General features: G+C 42.6%; 1 protein-coding gene across 4 annotated transcripts in view; it reads left to right on the plus strand.

Moving 5' to 3' along the window:
- The first annotated feature begins 1,255 nt into the window (after nucleotides 1-1,255).
- The window catches only part of myo16 (myosin XVI), a 92,163-nt gene continuing 66,992 nt past the window's right edge, over nucleotides 1,256-26,426 (plus strand). For 2 of the 4 annotated variants that reach the window (XM_018750081.2, XM_018750082.2), the window contains exons 1-4: nucleotides 7,350-7,550; nucleotides 12,769-13,032; nucleotides 23,379-23,449; nucleotides 24,215-24,358. In XM_018750081.2, coding sequence (XP_018605597.2) covers nucleotides 7,523-7,550; nucleotides 12,769-13,032; nucleotides 23,379-23,449; nucleotides 24,215-24,358 — 507 coding nt within the window. In that variant the 5' untranslated portion in view covers nucleotides 7,350-7,522. Of the gene's footprint in view, nucleotides 1,746-7,348; nucleotides 7,551-12,768; nucleotides 13,033-23,378; nucleotides 23,450-24,214; nucleotides 24,359-26,426 lie in introns of those variants that run through there. The other 2 variants (XM_018750080.2, XM_018750079.2) reach the window with 2 other exon arrangements.

Here is a 26,426-nt window from a genome sequence, read left to right on the forward strand (position 1 = left end):
GGATAATCAAGATGTTTTTGGCAAATGTGAGACGAGCCTTTGTGTTCTTTTTGGTCAGCAGTGGCTTTCACCTTGGAACTCTCCCATGGATGCCATTTTTGCCCAGTCTCTTTCTTATTGTTGAATCATGAACACAGACCTTAACTGAGGCAAGTGAGGCCTGCAGTTCTTTAGATGTTGTTCTGGGTTCTTTTATGAGCTTCTGGATGAGTCGTCGTTGCACTCTTGGAGTAATTTTGATAGGCCAGCCGCTCCTGGGACGGTTCACCATTGTTCCAAGTTTTCTCCATTTGTGGATAATGGCTCTCACCGTGGTTTGCTGGAGTCCCAAAGCCTTAGAAATGGCTTTGTAACCCTTTCCAGACTGATACATGTCAATTACTTTGTTTCTCATCTATTCTTGAATTTCTTTCGATCGCAGCATGATGTGTTGCTTTTTGAGATCTTTTTGCATGCTTCACTTTGTCAGACAGGTTCTGTTTAAGTGATTTCTTGATTCAACAAGTCTGGCAGTAATCAGGCCTGGGTGTGGCAAGTGAAATTTAACTCAGCTTTCCAAAAAATGTGGTTAATCACAGTTCATTCATGATTTAACAAGGGGGGGGAGGAATTACTTTTTCACATAGGGCCAGGTAGGTTAGGACAGCTTTTTTCCCCGTAATAAATGAAATCATCATTTAAAAACTGCATTTTGTATTTACTCGAGTTATCTTTGTGTAATATTAAAATTTGTTTGATGATCTCAATCATTTAACCGTGACAAATATGCAAAAAAATAAATTAAAAAAAATCAGGAAGGGGGCAAATACTTTTTCACGGCACTGTATGTCTGTCATTTAATCCTAGGTAAATGGGTTTCAGGTACTGACTGAATCTAAATAGACTCGTGACTACAGATTCAGCATGAGTTTGCCATGACGTGTTGGAAGGGGGCAGGTTTAATATACTGAATTAAATGTCTGGTTGCTGTTGCATGAGTACCCTGTCTTGCTGATTTTTTCACATCGTGTGTAAGAATGCTGTTTTTCTGCCACCTCATTGTGATACTTTCAGTTTTATGCATGCCATCTCTATACCTGTCAGGAAAGACTTTCAAATGATCCATCACAGCATAGAAGGGACCCTCATATCCTTGCCTGAAATGGAGTGATAGAAGAATTTGGGTCTGGTGACACTTTGTTGACGAGGGTCATTCCCACCAAGGTTAATCTGGGCGTTATCACAGACTGCATGTTAATGAAAGTGCCTGGTGGAATTAAGTATTTTTCACTGTGCCAATGCCATGGAATTGTAGTGTGATGCATACAGGCAGGGAATTCAGGGGATGCTTTGTGCAGTGGTCCAGTGCTGGTTGGGGGGTGCAGCTCTTTGTCAGTGGATGTTGGCAATATTACCTCTACTTGCATCCCCTCTCTCGCTCTCTTTTTCTTATCCCTCTGTATCAGCATGGTCATGAGGTGGTTTCGGAGGCTCGTATTTGCCCAGACTAGCAAGTGGGCAGGAACACTATCCTACTGACTCAGGATTGTCATGGGTGGGGTGAGAGGAACAAATATAAAACAACAGACTGACAGGTCTCCACCACGTGGTGGTGTTGCTGTGGTAACGGCAAGCAAGTGAATGAATTGCATCATGGAGACTGGGAGGTGAGTGAGTGTGAAATTGATTCGGCGGCACGCAGGAGTACATGGATGGGAGCATTTGTGCTCTGTTGTCCCAGCTCTGCTTGTAAAACAGGATTTTTGGTAAGTCTTTTCTTTCCTTTACCCCCAAAAAATTTGCATGTATGTTTGAATTTTAATGTGATGGAATTAAATGTGTGTTGATTGCCTTGTTTCATCTTTAAGAGAAAGATTTAGTTGGCAATTGTTGTTTCTCTCTGGCGTTAGGAAGGGAGAGTGTGTTTTGCTGCTGGCAAAGCAGAGAAAAAGGGTGGGTGGGGTTGAGGGTTGGGGGTGGTGGCATCACAGTTGCTAGTCTAAATTTACCAAGAAATGCTAAAGATGTGAGAGTGAAATTGGGGCTAAGTTTATTTTATGAATGGAAACATGCATGAAAGGTGTCAAATTGATTTGGCTTCCTAATGTTGCAGAAATGTCAGTATATAAATCTGAGATTTATAGATGGTCAGACACATTACGCACAAAGGATTACCCTGTTATTTGTGCACTGTTGGGAAACCCACCGGTATCTCCCTGAAGGCTGCTCCGCAAATGTAATGTTTCACTGGCAGTTTACGTTATTTGTTTGGGGAGTATGAGTAGGATGGAATTACCCATACCTAATATGCCTGTAGGAAAAGGCAAGATTAGATGTGGTAGTACTTTTTTTTCCATTTTTGTTCAACATGCTTTAAATACTGTAATTGACAAAACAATTAGAGCAGAAAGAATTCTCACTAATTGCACTGATATAAATAATTGCACTAATAATATACACTTATGCCATCACTAATTGGCTGAGTGATCTCCTGTATAAACGTGTAGTCTCCTTTGCCTCTGAGGAATTTCCACTAAGCAAACATTAAAGCACAGGATTCAGGCTGGTAAACCAGTAAGCTGGTTGGTCATTACCTAGAAGTTTTAGCTCATTAGTTTGGGGCTCTGAACAGTCAAACCATACAAGAGTTAGGGTTCAAACCACACACATCAGAGATGCTCATCAGCCACTGTTTTTGTATCACTAAAAGCCACTGTATCTTCAGTATTGGCAAGTAATAGAGTTATTAAATGTTCATGCATGTTACTGTGCACAAGGAACTATCATGGTACTTAATTCTGGTCATGTTATTTGAAAATGAGCCCAGTTACGATGGAGTCCTATGAAGAGACAGACTCACTACGCCTATCCACTTTTGCTGAGAACCCAATCAATCAGCTCTATTTATTAAACTGCACCCCCCTTTTGGATTTTTTTTCCCTAGAAACAAAACAGAAAGACAACTGTTAACCTTTCCTCCCATCCAAAGCTCACCTCTTCAACAGAACCTGGTAGCCCCCCAACACACTTCCCATACTCTTAAACACATTAAAACAGACATAAATGAGGGACATGGTAAAGAATAAATAGATACACACATAAATTTGGATGATAAAGAGAAAGAAATGACCAAATGAATGGAAATTACAATATTTTAAAAGGAAAAAACATTGTCAGAGCACTCGCTCACTGATTTGATGTTATATCATCTAAACTTCTGTGATCTTTCTGGAACCAAATTACCCAAGTGTGTAAAGTATTTTGTAAATGATCTCTAGTTAGAATGTAGTACATTTCTTCAGTCAAGCATTCTACAGTTAATTCAATGCAGTGAACTGGCAAGTGCAACAAAAAAAGCTTAAATATAAAAATTAAATCTTCCCTTGCCCCTTGAAAAGAAAAATGACTGGGTATGACATTTGTGGTAAATATGGTTTGAGGATGTATTGGGAAATATTTATGCAAACGGTATACTATGTGTAGTACTACTACTACTACAGTGTACTGCTAAATCTGTTTCCTACAGTGTTTGCCAGTCATGTTTTTTAACCAGTTTTTTTTTTTTTTAATGAAAGATTGCTCTTACTTGAAGTACTTCCTAAATGAACATTTGAAATATTTGTTAAAAGGAGGTAGGACTTAAAGATGGAAAACAAATCATGGAACTCTTATTTTCTCCATAGTGTTTGACAGGCTCTCTGTTGCAAGGCATGGGATTGCTTAGCAACCAGATGAGTTTGTTTACACGACAAAGCTGTGGGTAGGACAGGGCCGGTGGTAAGTCTGAAAGTGTGAGTGTAAAGTTGGCCTACCCCAACTGTTCGATTGGAATCCTTCTCTCTGCGTGACTGTGGTCGGATTGGCCTCCGGTTGTTATTTCTCCATTGCTGTCTCATGAGAAACCTCAAGATTGAAAGTACTGATAGCAAATGCTTATTCCATCCTGCTGAGAGAGTGGTTCTCCTTTCTGCACTGATGTTTGAGGGATTCCAGAGCTTCAAAATTTAGCTTTGCACAATTAACTGAACAGACAGTTGAGCCTTGACACCATTTTGGTGCTGGTTTACTTTGATTCATTTGGATTTCTGTTCACAGTCTGATTCAGATGGCTCATGGCATCGCTCGTTCTGTCCTCTTCACTGTTCCTCTGTCTCTTCTGATTTTCTCCGAGTGAGCCATTTTCTGTACTATTCTGCATTGGGACAGCTGAACTTGGGAGGAAGAATGCTAGGAAATGGGAATGAGCAGCTGTCAAACATTTCAGAACCTAACTCATGTTTTCTAGATTGACAAACAGCTGTAGAGTCACTGAGTATGGTGTTCACTAAAGGCAAAATTCAGGAAAACAGAAGTAAGTCTAGACTGTGTGCTGGGTTGTTGGTATTTTCTGCTAGCCTACTTTGATTCCTTGTTTCTGTTTGTGGCAGGAAAAGGTTTGGGGAGGTCAGTCTTTCATGCACGCTGCCACAGCTTAATATTCATGAAAGTATTTTTTGTAACGAATGAGGACATTCTTATCGGATGTTTCTATTCCTCCCTCCCCTCACCAGTTGTTAATGAGCTAAATTAATCAGAGACCCTTCAACTCCAGCCATACAACAGCATCTCCCTTGTGGGATGGTACAGATGGCCAGTCTGCCACCAAGACTACAGCTCCTCCAGAAAGATCCCCCCCTTCTAGGAATGCCAAAAAAGAGAGCAGAGGTTATTTTGAAAAAAATATATGTATATTTTTGGCCTTTAATACTGAAATGGTTTGACGGAGCTGGTTGCAGACCTTCACAGTCCTGTACATTTGAAACCTAGCGACAGTGGTTGGAAGCAAAGCACATTGCTATAACCTCAGTTCTGTAGTGTTTTGATTCCTTAGGCACTATTTAATTTGGAATTTTGGGGCTACTGCTTCTCACAACCCGAGTTTTCACATAGGTCATTTATGCATGCATAGTAAAAGTTGATTCTTCCTACCTAGATATTTTCGTAAGTGCTATGAAGTTAGCTATATGCTTGTAGTGGGAATAAAGAAAGACTTGTCAATTTCAGATTAATTTGATGGGCTATGTCTTTCCAAATTCGATTTTTGATAGTGTTTAGCATAAATTTTGTTTGTGTGTATAATGAGGATTATTTTAAATCTCAGATGGCACACACACACTGAAACCACTTGTCCCAACTGGGGTCACAGCAAGCCAGAGCCTAACCTGGCAACACCACACATAAGGCTGGAGGGAGAGGGGACACACCCAGGATGGGCCACCAGTCCATCACAAGGCACCCCAAGCAGGACTTGAACCCCAGACCCCCTAGAGAGCAGGACCCAGCCAAGCCCGCTGCACCACCACACCCTCTCAGATAGCTCTACGACAGAATTCTCCCCAATGAAGTTTCCATATTACACTACTTTATACTGTCAGCATTTTACTGATATTTTGTTTTATAATAGAACACTTTGGGAACAGAAATGATAGCATTAACCTTGGAAACTGTTGATCTGGTCACTATAAGGTTAACTGTTGATGGCGTAAAGGCAATCTTTTCAAAAAGCCATCTCTAAGAGGATGTGAAGTGACACCTGGGTGTCTTCCCTCAAAGGGTCTATCCAGCAGTTTCACTGACCTTGTATCATCCACCCAACGTTGTGGCAAAAATATGGCAAAATATATGTTTTTTCTTTCCATAGTGTCTGCAAAGTTACTTTACAGCATTTTACATTAAAACATGCTGGCCTTATGTCATATCTTTTTACTGCTTAGAAGATATGTTTTAGAATTGTTTTAATTGCTGGTTGTGCTGGACTTTCTTGTGGCTCTTAGAAAGTCTCTAATTCCCTCCATTACCCCCACCAAAATACTGAAACATTGTTTGTTTAGCTACTTGTCAAATGATTTTGGTTATTGCAAATTTTTGGTGGAAAATTAGAAATAGAGCTTACAGTCACTTGTCTGGTTCCACTATTTGATGAGCTGCGGTTCAGTGACTATAAAACTGCTTGAATTTTTGCGCCTTTGTACCAATGCTGCATGCTACATGACATTTCTATTAGCAGCAGCAATGGTTTTCTCCTCTGCTGTGTCAGGATCAAAATCCTTCAGTTGATTATCTACACTCCAGTCCTGGCTCCTACCTATTGTGAACAGGTGCCTGGAGTGTGGAAGGCTGCCACCCCCAGAATGCGAAAGACTCCTGCTGGCTCAGCATCTTGACCTTTTCCCTGGAGCTTGATTTATTTACATTCATCCTCCCTCCTCTGTTCTCATGTTCTGGGTCATGTAATGTCTATGTCTCTGTGCTGTGCATAGCAGTCATTTTGAATTTTTTTTTTTTTTTTTTTATAGAAGTATTCCCATAATTTGGAATATTTGTGAACATTGTTTTACACATAAGGGATGTGTCATTAGCCAAACATACTAAACCCAGTTGAATTGCTGAAAAATAACTTTGTAAAAATGCCATTTGTTATGCTCTTTTGAATGTTGAATGTCTTCTCTTGTTTTTCTGTCGGTTTGCTGGTTGGATAGTCTTTGCATATTTGATTTTTGGCTAGTGATGCTGATTGAAGAGTTAAACCTGTGACCTAAATATGAATAATACGATTTTTTTTTTTCCTATTATCTTGTTCCCTCCCCCTCTTGGTGCTTCTCTCCCTCTCTCTCCATCTCCTGTCAGGTGTAGGAGGCAGAAGACCAGCAGGAGACTAAATGCTCACTTTTACACTGTTCCAGGAAATATGTAATAACCCATTCAATGATAAAAAATATCAAACTGTCCAGCACGTTAAAACAGTTAATACAGCCACAATATGATATTTTAATCTGTATCATTAAAAAAGCAAATCTTTCTCTGTGCAAGGCCATATCACCTTTATCTATTACACATTCCTCTCACAATTCATCACCAGCTAGCATTCACATACTGTATCTATGAGGGAATACTACGTAAACACACCCACACATGAACAGACATAATTCCGACCACCAACTTGCATATTTGTAAACCAGCCTGTCCTTTCTGTCATACATGAAGTGGGAAGATCGAGTGTTGCTCCTTGTCACGCTCCACAGATCAGCTGACGGCAAGCTTGTCAGAGCTAATTTGTGGCTTGCTAAGAGGCTGTTGGAAAGCAGTTATACTGTCAGCGTGGTAAGAACCGCAGTGCAGTACCTCTCTCTCTTTTTCTCTCTCACCCTTTTACTGATGTGGTGGAGGGAAGCACCAATTAAATCCCTCGCTCTGCCAGCCTGCAAGGAACGGGAAAGGGTGGGGTGGGGTAAAGATGCAGGCGGTGGGTGGGGGGTGGGGCCGGGCACCGCCAATCACGACCGCTACAGCAGCACGTGCAGTAGTCATGGTTGGGGAGACGGGCACGGCTATCTGGTCCCCGGCAGCCTCTGTGGCCAAGAGAGAGGGCTGCAAAAGCTGCAGCGGGAGGCTGCTGCTGCAATCCATCCTGCCTTAAATAATGAATATGAAGGTGAATCTCTGAATTGCACAACCTGCTGCTTTCTGCCCAGAACCTGTGGCTGCCACTGCCTAAACCAAGAAAATGTCCCAGTATCATTTCATCAAATGCTGTAAGTAACATCTGTAAGGCTTTTTTGGGGGAGGGGGGAGAATACATCTGTTTAGCATATCTATATTAAGTGCAGGATTGTGCAGCTGTCTGTCGTAGCATTTTGAAACAGGTCTATTTTTTTTGTCTTCTGATTGGGTGTGTATCTTGTACAATTGTACCTGTGCAAACTTGTCGTTTTATATGTGAAGGAATTCATCTATTTCTACTATATGTTAAGGGATTTTCTTGACATTTTGGATTATATTTGATCGTGTATGTTAAAAGGCTGTTTCTGCATGGTGCAGTACTGCATGTGTGTATCTATGTGTTCCATACTTGCATGTCAGCTTGTAGCAGATCTCCATGTGCAAAGTTGAATTGGGGAATGCGGCATGTCCGAGCCATATCCCTCTGAGACGACAGGGACTTTGACAGCAGAAGGGGGGTTGCCATTTGCAGGGACTCACCTGGTCTCTGGAGAGGCTTCACATAGTGACAGCAGCTTACACAGAGAAGGAGAATAAGACAGGGAGAGGCAGAACTGGCAGAAGGGGGAAAAAAGCTCAATCATTTAACTACCTTCTCATGGACAAAGAGGCTTGGTAGTTTGAAACTGGTGTATAAGATAATTGCATTGTGGTCAGCTTTGGGAGGGCAACCTGAAGGCAAAGGCAACTGGGCTGGAACTGGGCTCAGTTTCAGACTCATGCTGTCAGAAATAACAGTGGATATACGTATGTTATAAACCTTGTGGAGAAAGGTGCAGGGGTGTGGTTTGAAATTGGTGCTGAGAGAGAGATGGGTGGGCTCATAGCATACTAGACCTGTGTCAGGGGAGGAAGAGGGTAGAATTTAAAAATTTTTGGTGATTTCCTGTGACGGAGTATACGGCTGCCCAGGGACACTTTCTGGTGTCCAATGGCTTGTACTGGAGATGGTAATGTATGAAATCAAGTGGGGCTTGATAATGCACATGGGTTAAAATGTGTGTGATTTTGTACAGGTTAACAGCGAAAATTTTAAGGCGCCTGTGTGAACACCCTCTCCTTCCATGTCATTTCTGTCAGTCTGACTTTCAAAGAACGTTTCAGGGAGAATTAATATCTCACAGCTTATCAATGGGGTGCAATTGTCCACTAAACGTCAAAGACATCGCTCCCTCCTTCATTTCCTCTGTTTCTTCCCTCCATTGTGGAATTCCTCAACTTTTACCAGTTTAAAAAAGGACATTTTTAAATGTAGGGTCTGTTTGCTCTCGAAGTGCAAGGCATGAGAGTGCTGTGATGTTATGTTCTGCATGTGTTAACACTCATTGGCGTATGTGAGCCTTTCGAGGGGGTGCCATACACAGATCGGCCTGTGGTTTCAGTTTTTTACCTCAACTTTAAGGGAAGCAGCATCAACAAAGGTGTGAACACTTACATAAAATTGTTGTGCTTAGGGAATGAAACACAACTGTTCTCGAACAGAATTTCTTCATTTGCTAATTGGATATAAAACATTCCAGCTTGTACTGTGGGCAATGAACTTTGGGTTCTGTAAGTATAGATACTGTACGGAAGCACATTGAAGTTTGGCAGTCATTTTTGATTTTCCCTTCTTAAAAATGCTGAAATAGCAGTTAGTCTTTATCCTCTCGAGTAGAGTGTGAACACTTTCTGGAGCAAAGGGGTAAGTGACAAGCCAGTGTTTAGGGTTACGGAGTGTGGTTTTCCTCTCTGCAGAGTCTGCATCTGTTCAATCCAATGGCATTTTAAATCATTTAACCTCAAAGAAGCTTATCTGAACAATGGCTCTGTGTCAGTAGGAGGGGGTTTGGCAAATTATAAACTGGGGCAGGAGAGAGTGATGGGGCACTCAGCCAGTCATCTGCCAGGGAATGGGGAGCATATGGGGGTGGCAGAAACTTGGGATGAGTTTTCAGCAGCACAGGGTCAATGTGGCCTCTACTTTTTCTTGTCCATAGCTTTTGGGGGAATTACAGGTATACCACTCACGGTGTCTGGGATCAAATCGTACTGCTGTGACTATGGACCAGATTTGTCAGGCCAGGTTTCTAAGATACAGCCATTGTGTCAGTGTTTATATGAATAATGGGTTTTTATGTGCTGTGTTCTCTAAGCTAGTGGTTGTGAAGCGACTAAAACCCTGTCAAAGCAGCAAAATGTTAATACGGGTGATACAGTCATAACTGAACAGATTAATTGGCCCAAGAGCTCTTTTCTGCAGTCATTTTGAGAATACACAGAACTGAAAATTATGTATGCCTGTGAGCTACCCTGTTACGATTGCGAAAATAAGAGTGTTACTTGTGTCTTAAGTGTCCTGTCAGAATGACGAGATGAGTGGGTAACATGAACCGTATGCTCTGTTTTTTCTATACAATGAGTCAAGAGTTTTACTACGCGATTCCTTGGATAAATATTCTTTCAGGCCGACGAGCCAAGACCATATAATGTGATTTGTCTACCGTGTTCTTTCGGGGCCACGAGCTCTCTGTGTTTCTTTAAGTTGATGAGCTGAAAGCATGATTTGTCTGTTCGGTCTTCTGTCAGGAATATGAGCCAAGTGAAGAAAACACAGTTCATCAGCTTGATGCTCTTTCAGGAAGATGAGATGAATGAAGAGCATGCTGGGTGTGGAAGTCTGGCACCAGGTGTCCATCACAGCCTGTCTGTGGTCCAAGCAGGAATCTGACAGCTGGCTGCATGCTTTACATTGGTGGAGTTAACCCTCACCATTTACAACATTATAGTGGTCTTTGGAGGCTGTCACTTGAATGTATTTGAGCACCAAGGCTGTGTGATGAAGACAAGCACTCGGGGGGAGGGGAAACAAGATTTCATTCCACACAAATCAGCTCTGCAGCCATTTCATATTCCTCAAGTCCATGTGTCCAACTGGAAGGCAGATGATGTATGAAAATCAAGAAAGAAAATTCTTTGGAGAGTTTGGTTTTCACAGCAGGCAGTCTTAAGCTGGCTGAAAACCTCTCAGATCCTGTTCCACTGTGCCACCTGGTACACAAATGATGGGCTGGGATGCTGTGCCAATATGTTAGCAACTCTTTCACCCTGCACAGCAAATGAGACCTCACAAAGATGTCTCTGTTCCGCCCTTGAAACATGGGTCACGTGACAAAAGAAAGGCTGCCCCTGGCTGGTATTAATGTGCTCGAGGGCTTCAGTTTTTTTTCTGGTAGGCTGTGCTCCCTTCTCTCCTCTCCACACTTCCAGAGGCTTGCTGGGAATTCTAGTGCTCCAACCAGCAGATGCTCTGCAGTGCTGGCAGCCTGAGTTGCTGCTTGAGCAAGAGCCAATAATGCTCTAACTGCTATTCAACTCCCAAAGGTTATGTCAAGGAGGATGTACACAAAGAGCAGCTACACTAGATTCAGGCAGAAGTCCTGCACATCATTTATGGAGTGTTCCCACTTTAGGGCTGTATTATTTACTTTTTATTATAATGGTTCACTTTTAATTGTATTCATTATTATGTTATTGGCATATATGATATTCATTCTTCTGTCTTTTACCCTGTTAATATTTTACAGGTGTGATCATGTAGCCCGTTCTAACTTCCAGAAGGGTGTCCTAATGTCGTACAAATGTTGTACAAATTAAATACCAATTTTTGAAGTGGGAAAAAAATTTAAGTACAACCCCAATTCCAGAAAAGTTTGGACAGTATGGAAAATGCTAATAAAAACAAAAGCAGAGATTTGTAAATTTACTTTGACATGTTTTCAAACAAAAGCAGTATAAAGACAAGATATTTCTTGTTTTACGTAATCAGTTCCATTGTTTTTTGAAGACATACGTTTATTCTGAATAAGATGTACATTTATTCATTCAAAAAAGTTAAGTTTTGGTGTGTATGAAAAGAAATGTGCAAGCATGTACATGATGGATACTATCTAATGAGAACTGTAGTAAACCTTCTCAAGCTTTATTGTGTTTCATTATAGCGACTCCAAGGAACCTGTAAAATGTAAAGGAATTTATTTTTCAGAATGCATAGGTAAGCACTGTGCCAGTTAGTTTACAAAACTTACAAAAAAATAGTTAATTAGTGTTCTTTCATTAATTAATTGTCATTAACCGCTTGTCCAGTGCTGGGTCACAGCGCTCTCGAGTATATCTTGGAAGCATAGGGTGTGAGACAGGGGACACACACACACACACACACACACACACACACACACACAGAGTCTGAACTGCTTGTCCCATGTGGGGTCGCAGGGAACCAGAGCCAAACCTGGCTACACAGGGCGTAAGGGGAAACACCCAGGATGGGATGCCAGTCCGCCGCAAAGGCACCCCAAGCAGGACTCGAACTCCAGACCCTCCGGAAAGCAGGACCCAGTTCAACCCACTGTGCCACCGCGCCCCTGAGACAGGGAAGAGTACTGTGCAAAAGTTTTAGGCACTTGGTTGGGGAAAAAAGCTGTAAAGTGAAAACGCTTTCAAAAATAATGCTCCTAATTAATAAACTTCCTACACAGCTTAGTAACCATCCATCGTCAACAACTGCTTGTCCCAAGCGGGGTCGCGGCGGGCTTGGCCGGGGTCCCGTTCTCTGGCGGGGTTGTGGGTCAAGTCCTGCTTGGGGTGCCTTGCGAAGGACTGGCGTCCCGTCCTAGGTGCGTCCCCTTCCTCTCCAGCCTTGTGCCCTGTGTTGCTGCGTTAGGCTCCAGTTTGCTGTGACCCCGCTTGGGGTAAGCGGTTTCAGACTGTGTGTGTGTGTGTGTGTGTTTGTGTGTGTACTTTCTTTAACAACATACAAGACCATTACTGTAATATTGTAACTTTTTACAAAAGGAATGCTTGGAAATCTAAAATATGCTCTTTCCCATTGACACTAATGCAGAAGATGTTAAATAACTGTCTAAAACAAATATTTTTGTGACACATCTAAGTGCCCAAGACTTTTGCACAGTACTGTACATCCTGGATGGATCTGTTGCAGGGCAGGCATTAATTCAATAATTTCATCGCTTTTCAGAAGGGTGAAATGTTCCTTGCAGTTGTGTTGAAAGAATGATGCTTGTGTTGGACACAGACTTCATTATGTAATTTGACAAGGGAATAAGATTTGTATCAAGTGGAGGATATAGCACTGACATATCCTCTTGTCTGTCTCTGCCCATCGCAAACAATAAGATATCCTTCCTTTCCCCCTCACGAGATCGGCTATGGTCACACTTTCTCTCTTTTGTGCTTTCCTCCACTCGACAGGCTGCTTTCAGCTATGTAACGTCTTCCGCTCACGTGTCATGGAAATCGACCAGTGCCTGCTCGAGTCACTGCCCTTGGGCCAACGGCTGCGTCTGGTCCGGCGATTGCGCTGCGATCAGGTCCGGGCCTACTGTGAGCGGGAGAAGGTTCTACAGAGGCAAGGGAGTGCCCGAGCTCGTCCCCTGATCCGAAGGAAACGCAAGGTGCAGTTTGGCTCATCGGACATCATACAAGATGCCATTGTCCGCCATGATAACAAGGAAGGTGAGTGGTGGCTGGAATGATGCATTGAGGGTGAGGAGTATGGAATATGCAACAAATCTTACCTCACCTACCTGTATGTCACTGAAGATATGATTGTGGTACTGATTATTGTGTCAGTACTCTTATTTATTCACTCACTATCAGTAACAGCTTTTTTTTTTTTAAAAAAAAACACCGGGTTGCAGCATTCCGGAGGCAATCCCAGAAGCATAGGACAGAAAGCTAGAAAGGATACTTTATTTGGGGGTTCCAGTCCTTCCTCTGGCTATAGTGCCTTTGAGCACTGACTCTAGAATTGCTGTAATTAGTGAATTACCCATTTGTTAATGAATAATTAATTGTAAGGAGATGAACAGTTTGGATAAAAGTGTCAGCTAAATGAATAAAAGTGAATGTAATGTGAGGAGTAATTGAAACAGTGAGAGACAACCCACATGAAGATGAGGGAAACACCCAAACACCACACAGAACCCACTCCTGATTTCACAGCCCGGATGTTTTAAAGCACCTGTACAACTCAGTGTGGTACTCTTATTAAAGTAAATGTAAAACATGAGACTGCTTCTAGTGCTGGATTTAAGTATGTTTCTTTCCCCAGTATTTCTACATTTTCAGGATTCTTTTGTGGGAAATAATTATCAGTTATTACAAATAATGATTTATGGCAGGCAGTAACAGTGGTAGCCCATCTGGGGATGATTATGAATTCTTTGCTCTTTATGCAGTTCGCCATCACTGTGAAAAGATTTAACTGTAGATTGTCGGTCTAACCTACAAAAAAAAAAAAAAAAAAAATCTACAGCAGTGGAAGTGACTGGGAACAGCGGGTGATCTTTTTGTGACAGAAGGCTGCATCAGTGAGCCTTTTATTCCAGGGAAGTGGATTTCACTTGCTCACTCACTCACTTTTCATCAATCACCTTTCCTTGCCGTGGTCGCGGCGGTTTGGAGCCTGTCCCGGAATTGCTGGACGCGAGGGTGGGAGATGTACGCGCTGGACAGGATGCCAGTCCATTGCTGGAGAATGGATCTACACCAGTGATTTTAAGGACATCACAGTGGCTGCTATGAGGGTAGGCTAGGTAATGAGTAAGGACAAAATGAGCCATCCCCATAAATACACTGCTCCCTACCCCTTTACCTGCAAAAGCCCAACAACTATACTACACATGATGGATCTTGATGTGTGTAACCACACAGGCAGCAGGTGAAGTATTCCATAAGGAGTTAAATATGTGCACTTAAACCCATAAAGTTGTCTAGTTTAACCCTTGTAGGTACATTGGTACTGTACTCTTATAAAGATACTTAAACTACAGTACTTGAATCAGTAACGCAGTATAATTTAATGAATGCTTTCATGGATAGAAATGTAAACTGCGTTTTGCTTTAGATAGAAGCTGTTTACTAAACTAATAAATAGACATAAGAATGGAATGGGAATTGGATCCACAGACTTCCAGAAGAAAGACCAAATTCATTTCCAGAAGCAGAATTATTATTAACCACACAGCATCAGCTCATTTCCTGATGCTGATTATGTGAAAGTCAAAAAGTTAATATTCTAAGTGCAGCAAGGGAAATGTAATCTGTTGGAGAGTGGATGTACTTATTTTTCTGTGGAAGGACTTGTACAAGACTGCAAAGGATCACAGAGCTTTGGTGTCTGGAGCAGGCAATGATGGTCAGGGGGTAATTACTGCTGCCAAAGTCAGCTGTTTAAGGTAATAACTCTGTACAGTGATAATGCAGCTCTTTTTCGGAGCCTTAGAGAGGCAAATGCAGGTGTCATTTTTCTATTGCTTCACTGTCAGTGGGGGTGCAGAGGTGCATCATTCAGCCTGCTCATAGTAAAAAATCCTTTGTCTAACACTCCCTTGAGTACATTCTTAAATGTATCTGTAAATGTCACAAAATGGATAAATTTATCCCCAAAACTAAAAAGCAGTGAGTGCGCTTTTTCTGTGTGGCTTTTTTCCTGTAGTGTTCAGCGGCATTAAGCTCATTTATGGCAGAGCAGGTGATGGCATTCTCTCACTCGTTCGCTGCCAACCGTGTCCCCAGCTGTCTGTCTGCATAGCTGTCTCCCTCAGAAGGCGTATTAAGCAGGTCTTTAATTCTCCGTAATCTCCAGTGCAGGCCAAGAAGTCTTACATCCCAGCTGGTGTTTTCAGGAATTTGTAGTTGCTAAGTTGTATCTCCAGTTGGAGACAAATCAGAACTTCTGTGAGGTGAGCTAACACTTACCAGAGCACTGTTGCTGGCTTTAGCAACAGAAAGCAGAAAAGCTCTTTGACGTTGCTGACCTTTGCTATTTCGTATTAGTTCATTTTTTCGTGACCAGTAAGCTAGATGGAACCGTAATGTAAGAAAGATCTGCAGTGCCAGTGGCAGAAAGGGGTTTTCATGTTGCTGAAGTAATTCTTCTGCAGGACAGGAATAAAGTAACTGTTGCATTTGAGAAGGAGTTTTGCTTGATCCATATCTGGAATAGGTTCATACTGTTTCTGCCAAGACGGTTTTGGCGGATAAGGAGGAGAAACTGGTGAGCAGCATTTTTGTTGGATTTCTGCATTGCTCATGGGAGAACTGACATTATAAATGCCCCTCCTTATGCAGGCTGAGACAATGCAGAGAAGGGGAGCATAGGGGATCGATGGCATAGGCTTTCTTTGCTGAACTAGCAGCACTGAGAATGTGGACACAGTGGATGTGTTTGCCTGCAGCCTGAAATAGGCCGCATGTGTTAAAGGATCTTTTCTGCAATTTTATCATTCACTGTGTTTTTTTTTCTTTTTTTTTTTTTTTTTTTTTTTTGGGAATTCCTTTAAAAGATTGCAGGACTGTGGGAGATGGGTAGTGTACCAACTGGAGAAGTGTGGTATACTGAATAATTCTAGGTACAGCATGTTAATTTCTTAAGAATATCTTGGGGTACTAGGAATATCAACATTTTCACTATAGTGATGATGTTTTATATGAGTGCAGTTATTAATTTTTTTTTTTAACTCTTTAATGATTTAATATACAGCCCGTTTCAGGAAATTAACTTCAAAATCCAATTTTTAAGAACCGTGGTTTTGTTAAAAAGAATATGAACATTTTTCTGTGTGTTAATTGAAGTTATCATATCTACTATAGGAAAAAAATTCTGATATAAAAGGGTAACCGGATCCAGAAAACAGTCTCTAGTAGTGTCAGACTTGCCCTGTTGTTGCAGCATTGTGCCCACTCCTCACAGGGCAGGACATCCTTCTGAATTTCCTTGAGTGAAAATGCATTTTATTGTGTCAATCAAAAGCCTCTTTTTTTTATTTCATTAGAAAATTCAGCCTGGTACTTCTTGCAAAATGTATTTCCCTAGTGTGTAAAAAGATGAATAACGTTTTTTTCCCTCCGTTGCCGAGGGTTTCTGCTGAAGGTGCAATGACACCTGCCACCTTCTGCATGTGGGGGAGTAAGAAAGATTCCAGCAGTATTGTTTGGATTTTGGCTTCTGAATACTGATGCGGTGTATCCCTGCCTGGGGCTGCATTCTGCATGCATGAGGAATCTGACAGATCTTCCTGCTTTTAAGGCATTTTGCAGAACCTAGAGAGCTTTAGTTGGTGAGAAGGAGGGTGTGCAGGAGCCTCCTGTTGCTGGAAATTCTCTTTCTGCTGTTAACCAAAGGCTAGGCTGTAGTTTTTTTTTTTGGTTTGCTCTGAGTTTTACTTTAAATGTCACATGATCCCTTAGTCCAGTGAAGCAAATGGAAATATGAAGAGTCATGTTGCTATCACACGGCACTCATCAGAAATGGAAGGCTTTTCACACCAGATGCACTTAAAGCATTGTATGCCCATGTCGTGACTGTTGTTCCATTGTCATTAATCCTGCTATGTTGGCAAATATTTATTGGTTTAAACTTCTTGAATCCCCTTTATGAGACCTGGATGAAATGTAAGGAATAATTTTGTGTGTTTCTATGACAACTAGCATAGTGCTTACAGCTGCTGCCTTGCACTTGAACCCAGGTTCAAATCGCTCCTCCTACTGTAGCACCCTTGAGAAAGCACCCTTAGCATCCTAAATCGCTTCTGTAAAAATTACCCAGCTTTATAAATGGGGAAATCGTTGTGAGTAGCTTTAAATTGTAAGTTGCTATGGGCAAGTGTCAGCTAAATTAATTAATGATAGTAATAGTACTGAATCTGCTTTGTCCATTTAAATTTGATCCTGTAGTGCAGAATCTTCTTCCACAATGTTTGCTGATTTCCTGATTAGCACAAATAATTACATTTCAGTCATTCTGTAAAATATTTAATAGATTTAGAAAAATTACTAAAAAGAAAAATATCGGATTAGTTTAAATGTATTCTTTGAATTTCCTATGCAGTCACAGTTACACTGGGATAACAGTTACTTTAGCTAACAGATAATGCAACAGTAACTACAGGTTAGAAATAAACTTGTTAGCTAAGACAGTGGGGTATTGTTTATTTGCTTTGAATTGGTTTTTCACTCTTTTGATTGTTTACTTTTGGATCAGGTTTTATAATTGTATTGTTACTTTCATTTAGTTTCTTTTTCACTTCATACAAAAGTGTACCCAATAAACATTTTCAACAATACATCTAAAGGGAGAGAACGCTCTCGTAGGGATTTGCAGGGTAAACCCATTTTCAATGAGTCATGAGTAACATTTGCTGAATTCTGAAACCAATAGGTGTTATGAATGGAGAGTTAGCTTCTCAGCCTATCAGCTGAACTTGGATACATGTCCAAGACTAGACACCTTTGTTGACTTCGGATGTCATTTAATCAGTTTTTGGAGTTCTTATGGAGTATATCTCCTTGAAAAACTGGTGATCAGTGACTGGGTTGGGCAGTACTCTAAGTAAAGGAAACTCAACAGATAGGCAGCTGTGCCTTCCATTGTCAGGTCTCAGTGCATCACGCTGAAAAGAGGTGAACAGAAGAGGTGATATGTTGCTTTGAGAGGAGCCATTCTGGAGAGCTGGATCACTCTTTGCTGGCTCAGTATAAATCCTCATGGAAAAACTCCTAAATCTTCTCAAACAGAAGCAGCAGTTTGCTACACTGGTACAATCTCTGCCTGACCTGTCCTGGATACCTTTAGTCCCAGAAAAGTTATTGAACAACTCAGGAAGATGAACTGAGCTCTTGGTAGAAATTACTTCCCAGCTCCATCTAATGCAGAGGCATGTTATGTACTGCATACATACAGTGAAATAACAAGGGAGCCATTATTTAAGTCATTTAATTTTTTTGAGGAGGGACACCTTGTTTAGGTTATACGGCTCCCTGTCACACATAAAAATGAAGTTATCTGTTATTTCTAGGGTGCGGTGGCGCAGTGGGCTTGATCAGGTCCTGCTCTCCGGTGGGTCTGGGGTTTGAGTCCTGAATGGGGTGCCTTACGATGGACTGGCATCCCATCCTGGGTGTGTCCCCTCCTCCTCTGGCCTTATGCCCTTTGTTGCCAGGTTTGGCTCCGGATCCCCACGACACCGCATGGGACAAGCAGTTTCGGACGATGTGTGTGTGTTATTTCTATCCTCTGTGATATACATGTAACTTCCTAGACTGGCCAGTTTTTAATTAATTAAATTTTGTTGGTTCGTTTATTATGTTAATTGTTGTTGGTGCTATAACCAACAACCAGAACTGGTTTTCCCCTGTCAATGGAACATGAATAATGACCCAAAGTACCTTCCCATTTTGTTAGAAAGTTGCTTTGATATGCTGTTTTATTTGTGTCATTGGGTCAACCAGATGAATAGTCTTCGGAGACATGTGAAACGTGACTACTCATTTAGTGCTGTGATTTTCAAAAACCTTTATAGCCTTTCATTGTTGTTGGATGCATGGCTGCCATTTTGTCACTCTGTATCCTCGGTTGGCGCAGTTTCACTTTGATTTATGCTTCCAAGGTGTGATCCATCTCAAAGTTGTGTATCGATTGTCAGGAAAGTTATTATTAAAATCCTGTGTGAAATGATTCCTGAATCCTGCAATAAGTACTGTACTTACAGGCAGCTATTACTTGTCAGAGTCTGTTGGGAACACATGGTGGTATAAACAAAAATTAATAAATAAATAGTTTCAGCCTTGCTGTGCTTTTCAGGATGTGTGACTTGCACAATGTGGTAGACAACAGACATAAGTAGGATACAGTCCATCAACCTTTGTGGTTACAAGTTCAGCTCTCTGTTTATCTTGCCATTTGTTGCTCGACAATGTCGTCTTTTATATTTTTTATTAGGTTTTACATCCGAACATTGCTACTTGTGAATTTCAGATTTGTCAAGCAGGAAAACGTAAATTCATAACATACAGTAAAAGACTGCACATGAATAAGTATCTTAAAGATTTCTTGTTAAATATTATCTATACTCACGTCCCAAGACTTGATTTAACTTGTCACATTGTTTAGCGCATACTTTAAATCAGCAAAAATTATAAACGTGACACTCCACGGTTGTCTACGCTGAGCTCACAGTGCTGTCACATTTTGGAATAACTTTAAAAGTTTAATTGTAGCTGTGAAAATATTAAAACTGAGACAAAGCTGTCAAACTTTGAGATCAATTGTGTTTTGCTTTTTGTTTTTTCTCCTGGGACATTTCACGTTGTAAGTATAATTTTATATTTGTGAAAATGACATTATTTTGGGAAACATCTTAATAGATAAATATAGTACTTGTTTTGTACTATTTGGAATGATAATTAGTTTAACTTACCTTCTGTCTTTTGACAGTGCTTTATTGAAAGAAGTAATATTACAGTAGTCCTCCCCTGGGCGCGGTGGCGCAATGGGTTGGACCAGGTCCTGCTCTTCAGTGGGTCTGGGGGTTCAAGTCCCACTTGGGGTGCCTTGTGATGGCCTGGCATCCTGTCCTGGGTGTGTCCCCTCCCCCTCCGGTCTTACGCCCTGAGCTGCTGGGTTAGCCTCCAGCTCCCTGCGACCCTGTCTGGGACAAGCAGTTCAGAAAGTGTGTGTGTGTGTGGTTCCCCCCTTATCTGCTGGGCATATGTTTCAAGACCCCCAGCAGATACCTGAAACTGCGGATAGTACCAAACCCTATACATACACTATGTTTTTTCCTATACTGTACAGAAGAAAAAGAAAACTAAGGACCAGTTCCCAGGTCCTCATAAGTATTGATTTTTTTTTAACAGTTTTTATTTTTTTTTAAAAGAAAAAAGGGGGGACGGGGGGTTACTTGAACACAAGCACTGCTATACCCCAACAGTCAATCTGATAACCGAGACAGCTACTAAGTGGCTAACAGGCAGGTAGCATATACAGCATGGATATGTTGAACAAAGGGATGATTCACGGCCCGGGTGGGATGGTGCGAGATTTCATCCCGCTACTCAGAACGGCGCACAGTTTAAAACTTAGGAATTGTTTATTTCAGGGGGTGTGGTGGTGCAGTGGGTTGGACTGGGTCCTGCTCTCCAGTGGGTCTGGGGTTCAAGTCCCGCTTGGGGTGTCTTGCGACAGACTGGCGTCCTGTCCTGGGTCTGTCCACTCCCCCACCAGCCTTACGCCCTGAGTTGCCAGGTTAGGCTCCGGTTCCCCGGGACCCCGTCTGGGACAAGGGGTTCAGAAAGTGTGTGTGTGTGTGTGTGTGTTTGGACCGCGGTTGACTCCAGGTAACTGAAACCATGGAAAGCAACACTGCAGATAAGGGGGGCAACTGTACAAAGAAAATGGAGGAGGTAAGGAGTATAGAGCAGATGTCCAAAGCACCTGTGCCATAAATTGCTCATACTACACTGGACCTGTCAGGCAGGTGGGACCAAGGGAGACTGGGAGACATCTGTTGTTCAGTGTGATGCTGTGACCACATGCTGCCCAGGGAGTGATAAAATGGGTTGGTCAACAGAGAAGGGCATACTGTTTCATGCATGTTGTCTGCCTTCCAATGTTGAGGTCACCTGCAACTGATGACCTCCCTTAGTCATGCTACCAAAAAGGCTCATAAATAAATGGCATGGTCTGACATAAAACATGGAAGCAACAGATGCAGATCCAGGTGCTGTGATTAGAACTGTCACTGTACAGTTGAATGACCTGAGTTTATCCTCACTTCTGCAAATACCAATGAGCAAGGCATTTACCCTGAAATGCTCTACAATAAATTTCCTAGCTGTATGTAATAATGGTTAATGGCTTAATATACAAATCTGACATTGTAAGTCAACTTGGGAAAAAGGTGTCAGATCAGTAATGTTAACAAATCTTTACTGTGCAGTTCATGAACATTTTTTCTCTTGTTCAAATCTATAGCGGTCTCACATGTTGTAACAATGTATAAGTAGTTTTCCAGGAAAGGTGAAATATATTGAGTAAGTGTAAATAGAAATAATGATTCTAATTAAAAGGTAAATATGAGCAAATGATAACACCACTCCTGTATAAAGACCCTTTTTAAACAGTACATCTTAGGCTTTAAGAGGGATATTGAGACAAGGCTATTTTATTGAACAGAACATAAGTCTGTAGAACCAAAAATGATAAGCAGCTCAGGCAAATTATCAGACTTGATAAATAACTATGTAATTTCTGGTACATCTCATAATCCCCCTTATTAATGAAAGGACTTAATGGGAGCAGAGAAGGTTAATTAGCAATTATCATCCTTCTTTCTTTGGTAAAAATTAAGACACTATGGCCTTTTGAGTTATTTAAGTTGAGTTATTCTGTGATAGTCCTATCTGGGTATAAAGAATTATCCTTAGTACTTGGTCATTTGCAACAGTGCTGTTTAGAAGGTGTCAAGTTATGCCCTACTAAAAATGTAATATTCACCTCTGCAAAGAAGTCAGGAGCTCCACTGAATAAAATTCCAAAGAGTAAGATGTATTTTGTTACAAATCACCTCTATTGTGCTGTTAGCAGGGTTACAGAAGGCGGGCTTTGAAGACAGGACTATGGGAACACAGCTTTTGTTTTGCATGGCATAGTTAAACATGCACTCAGAGTGTATACACACATTAACAAAGAGAGCAACCCAGGAGGGAATCCCTCCGTAACTCCCCTCAACAGTTCTCCACCAAAGTAATTTTTCACAATTTTTTCTTGAGATGGTTCCTTATAGCCTGCATTTGCACAGGTAGAGGTATTTTGTACAGGTCAAGTTGAAGAGTCACTGGTAGTCCTGGGATCTGAACCCAGGTTTGAGCATTGTCAGATGGTACCAAAACCTTAAACCTTTGCTTTTTAGGTAGAAATTTGAAACCATCTGGCATCTGTTATGCTATGGAAAGTGTTTTTTTTTTTTGTAATGATTTTCATCATTGGGATCATAAATTGTCCAGTTCTGGCCAGATGTTCAGAATATTTAAGCTATCTCCAGACTTCTCAATGTAACATGATTATTACCGTGCTGTGCTAAATTAAGACTCTTATACTTTGAAAAGGGATAAATCTTAAATCAGCTACAAGCAGTCAGATTCAAAGAGGATTATTGAAATGAACAGTGAACACAGATGAGCAGTGGATTGCCCGGGCTGATCTTGTGTTTCTTCTGTTGTATATTTGTAACATAACAATTGCCTAGATGTTGCTATTTTTATCCAAGTCACATTCACTTTCATTTTGGAAGCTGGTCTGCAGTCTTGGATCTTTAACTGACACCTCCTGAAAATTTATTGTGCTGAGCAACGCAGGTCTGGATGGTGTGATGTGGGTGCTGTGCCCAGGAACGGTTAATACAGCTCTGCTCCACACTTGACATGGACCCAACATGGGTGCCAGCCAGCCTGAACACAGCTGCCTCTCTTCACCTGCCGTATTGTCCCTAGAGCACTAAGTGGAGAGCATACGGAGACTCTTCGTCCATCTATCTTCATCTCTCAACCCTTCATCCCACAACTTCCTGTTAATTGTCATTTATGACACATTCATAGAGATGCATTGACACTGAACAAAAGGTTTTCCATGCTGACATTTCAAAGTCACATGTGTTTAAAGGCAGACTTTACTGTTCCTGCAGCCTACCAGGTGCAATAAATTTGGAATCATCTAAATCTAAGTGAAGATAAAAATTCATGTTTGTGAGAGAGGGTCCAACCACATCTGAGTTCAACTCCTGTAAAGTTAGCACAGGCATCCCCAAACTTTGCATTCCAGCTGTGCCTAGTAGGAAGTGCATGCCAGTCAGAATTGTACGAACCCTGGAGCTTATTGGAAGCTACTGTATGTGTTGAAGGTGATAGCAAGTGAGAGCTCTTCCGAGCCCCTCACCATTCCAGCTTCTTCAAAAACGGGTTAGGGCTTGTCCTCCGGGCATGGAGGCAGCCTGTTTCACAGGTCTCCATTCACTTTTTAGTGGTGCGACTGCTGAAGGAGGGAACAGACCCCAGTATGCTACTACCGTCTGGAGGATCACTGCTCCATCTGGTAAGAACTCTCCATATCCATTTAAATACATATATATTTCGTATATCCTTATATCCATTCATAAACTGTATATACCATGCTCCGTTACCTTCACTTGGAAATGGGGAGTGGAGTTCATAATTTGTCACTTATCCTTCATCCTCCCAGTATGCCCCCTGCTACATACAATCATAAGTACCTTAACTACTGCACCACTTGCTAGCCTACAAATGTCACGTAAGCACATGAATATTGGTGTTTTTATGAGTGAAAATAGTTCTCCCCTATTTAACTTCTTATTAAACAACAAATTGAATGAATAAATGAAATCTGTTGAAAATAATTGTGAATGCAGGCAATGTACTATAGGACCTGTGCAGACCAGATTTTTCACCAGCAAATGTATTGCTACATATTGCAAACGAGCTCAGACTTTCCATGCAGGATTACACATCTGTTTAGCTGGAATTAACTTTGAGAAGGACAAAGATTAACGACACAAATCCTTATTATGAAGTGCCATGATCTGTAGAATATACTATAGATAGAAATTAATATTTCATTTACCCATGCATACCTGCAAATGTTTGTTTTCAACTTTCACATCCAAGTATGTATCATTTGAAACGGAGTATACAAGGGTTATAACCCAGTTAACTCGGGGACAGTGCAGAATTTAAATTTAACGTCAATCAGCTTCATTGCAGTTGTTTCTCAGGAGTGTTTTGATACTGAGATGTGCATGACTAAATGGTTTGAACTCCTCCTTCCATAACTCCTCCACAGTGTGCACGACATGACAATGTTTTTGCTGCCGAGCTACTGATGGAAAGGGGAGCGGATGTAAATCAGCAGGATGAGGACCTGTGGACAGCACTGCATGTTGCCAGTGCCTGTGACAGTGCAGACATGGCACTTCTGTTGCTGCTGGTGAGTGTCTCCCTCCTTCTGTTGCCCTCTTCTCACTGCCTGTTTTGTGTTTCCCTTTTTGTCCGAAACAGGGGCAGGCAGATATTCAGTGCAACTGCAGAACTGAACCAGTAGTTTTGGTATTTTTGTAAATCAAGCCATCGTAGGTGGACTACCTGAGAGCAGCACTCAGATGTCACTTGGAGCTGAAGTCCAAAAAAACCACCGTTTCTCCAAGTGTGTACGTCTCCTGTGATGTATCAGGAGTGCTCAGTGGAAGGGCCCCTGTGCATTGCTGACTTCCATCAAATAGGGTGCCGATTCAGAGATGTAGTTGTGTCTCGTTTGTAATGCCCTGCATTACTGATTATGTTGTTTTCAGTTACACTACCCGAAAGTCACTGCATCCATCCATCCATCCATCTTCCTCCGCTTTTATCCGGGGCCGGGTCGCGGGGGCAGCAGTCCGAGCAGAGTACTCCAGACCTCCCTCTCCCCGCACACCTCCTCCAGTTCCTCTGGGGGAACCCCAAGGCGTTCCCAGGCCAGCCGGGAGACATAGTCTCTCCAACGTGTCCTGGGTCTGCCCCGAGGCCTCCTCCCAGTGGGACAAGCCCGGAGCACCTCCCCAGGGAGGCGTCCAGGAGGCATCCGGAACAGATGCCCGAGCCACCTCAACTGGCTCCTCTCGATGCGGAGGAGCAGCGGCTCTACTCCGAGCTCCTCCCGGGTGACTGCGCTCCTCACCCTATCCCTAAGGGTGCGCCCAGCCACTCTGCGGAGGAAACTCATTTCTGCCGCTTGTATCCGCGATCTCATTCTTTCGGTCATGATCCAGAGTTCATGACCATAGGTGAGGGTAGGAACGTAGATCGACCGGTAAATTGAGAGCTTCGCCTTACGACTCAGCTCCCTCTTCACCACAACAGACCGGTACAATGACCGCATTACTGCAGACGCCGCACCGATCCGTCTGTCGACCTGCCGCTCCATTTTTCCCTCACTCGTGAACAAGACCCCGAGATACTTAAACTCCTCCACTTGAGGGAGCAACTCCCCCCTAACCCGGAGGGGGCAATCCACCTTTTTCCGACTGAGAACCATGGCCTCGGATTTGGAGGTGCTGATTCTCATCCCCGCCGCTTCGCACTCGGCTGCAAACCTCCCCAGTGCACGCTGCAAGTCTTGAGTTGATGAAGCCAACAGGACCACATCGTCCGCAAAAAGCAGAGACGAGATCTCGCGGCCACCAAAACAGACACCCTCCGTTCCCTGACTGCGCCTAGAAATTCTGTCCATAAAAATAATGAACAGAATCGGTGACAAAGGGCAGCCCTGGCGGAGTCCAACATGCACCGGGAACAGGTCTGACTTACTGCCGGCAATGCGAACCAAGCTCCTGCTCCGGTCATACAGGGAACGAACAGCCCGTAGCAACGAGCCCCGAACCCCATAATCCCGAAGCACCCCCCACAGGATGCCACGAGGGACACGGTCGAATGCCTTCTCCAGGTCCACAAAACACATATGGACTGGTTGGGCAAACTCCCACGAACCCTCCAACACCCTAGTGAGGGTATAGAGCTGGTCCAGTGTTCCACGGCCAGGGCGAAAACCGCATTTTCCTCCTGAATCCGAGGTTCGACTATCGGTCGGATTCTCCTTTCCAGTACCCTGGCATAGACTTTCCCAGGGAGGCTAAGGAGTGTGATCCCCCTGTAGTTGGAACACAATCTCCGGTCCCCCTTCTTAAAAAGAGGGACCACCACCCCGGTCTGCCAGTCCAGAGGCACCGTTCCCGAACTCCACGCGATGCTGCAGAGGCGTGTCAGCCAAGACAGCCCCACAACATCCAGACACTTGAGAAACTCGGGGCGGATCTCATCCACCCCCGGAGCCTTGCCACCGAGGAGTTTTTTGACTACCTCAGCAACTTCAGCCAGGGTAATGGACGAGTCCCTCTCCGAGTCCCCAGCCTCAGCTTCCTCTACGGAAGGCGTGTCGGAGGGATTGAGGAGATCCTCAAAGTACTCCTTCCACCGCCCGAGAACATCCTCAGCTGAGGTCAGCAGCGCACCACTTCCACTGT

Source organism: Scleropages formosus, chromosome 1 (genome assembly GCF_900964775.1).
Source record: "Scleropages formosus chromosome 1, fSclFor1.1, whole genome shotgun sequence".
Taxonomy (NCBI): Eukaryota; Metazoa; Chordata; class Actinopteri; order Osteoglossiformes; family Osteoglossidae; genus Scleropages; species Scleropages formosus.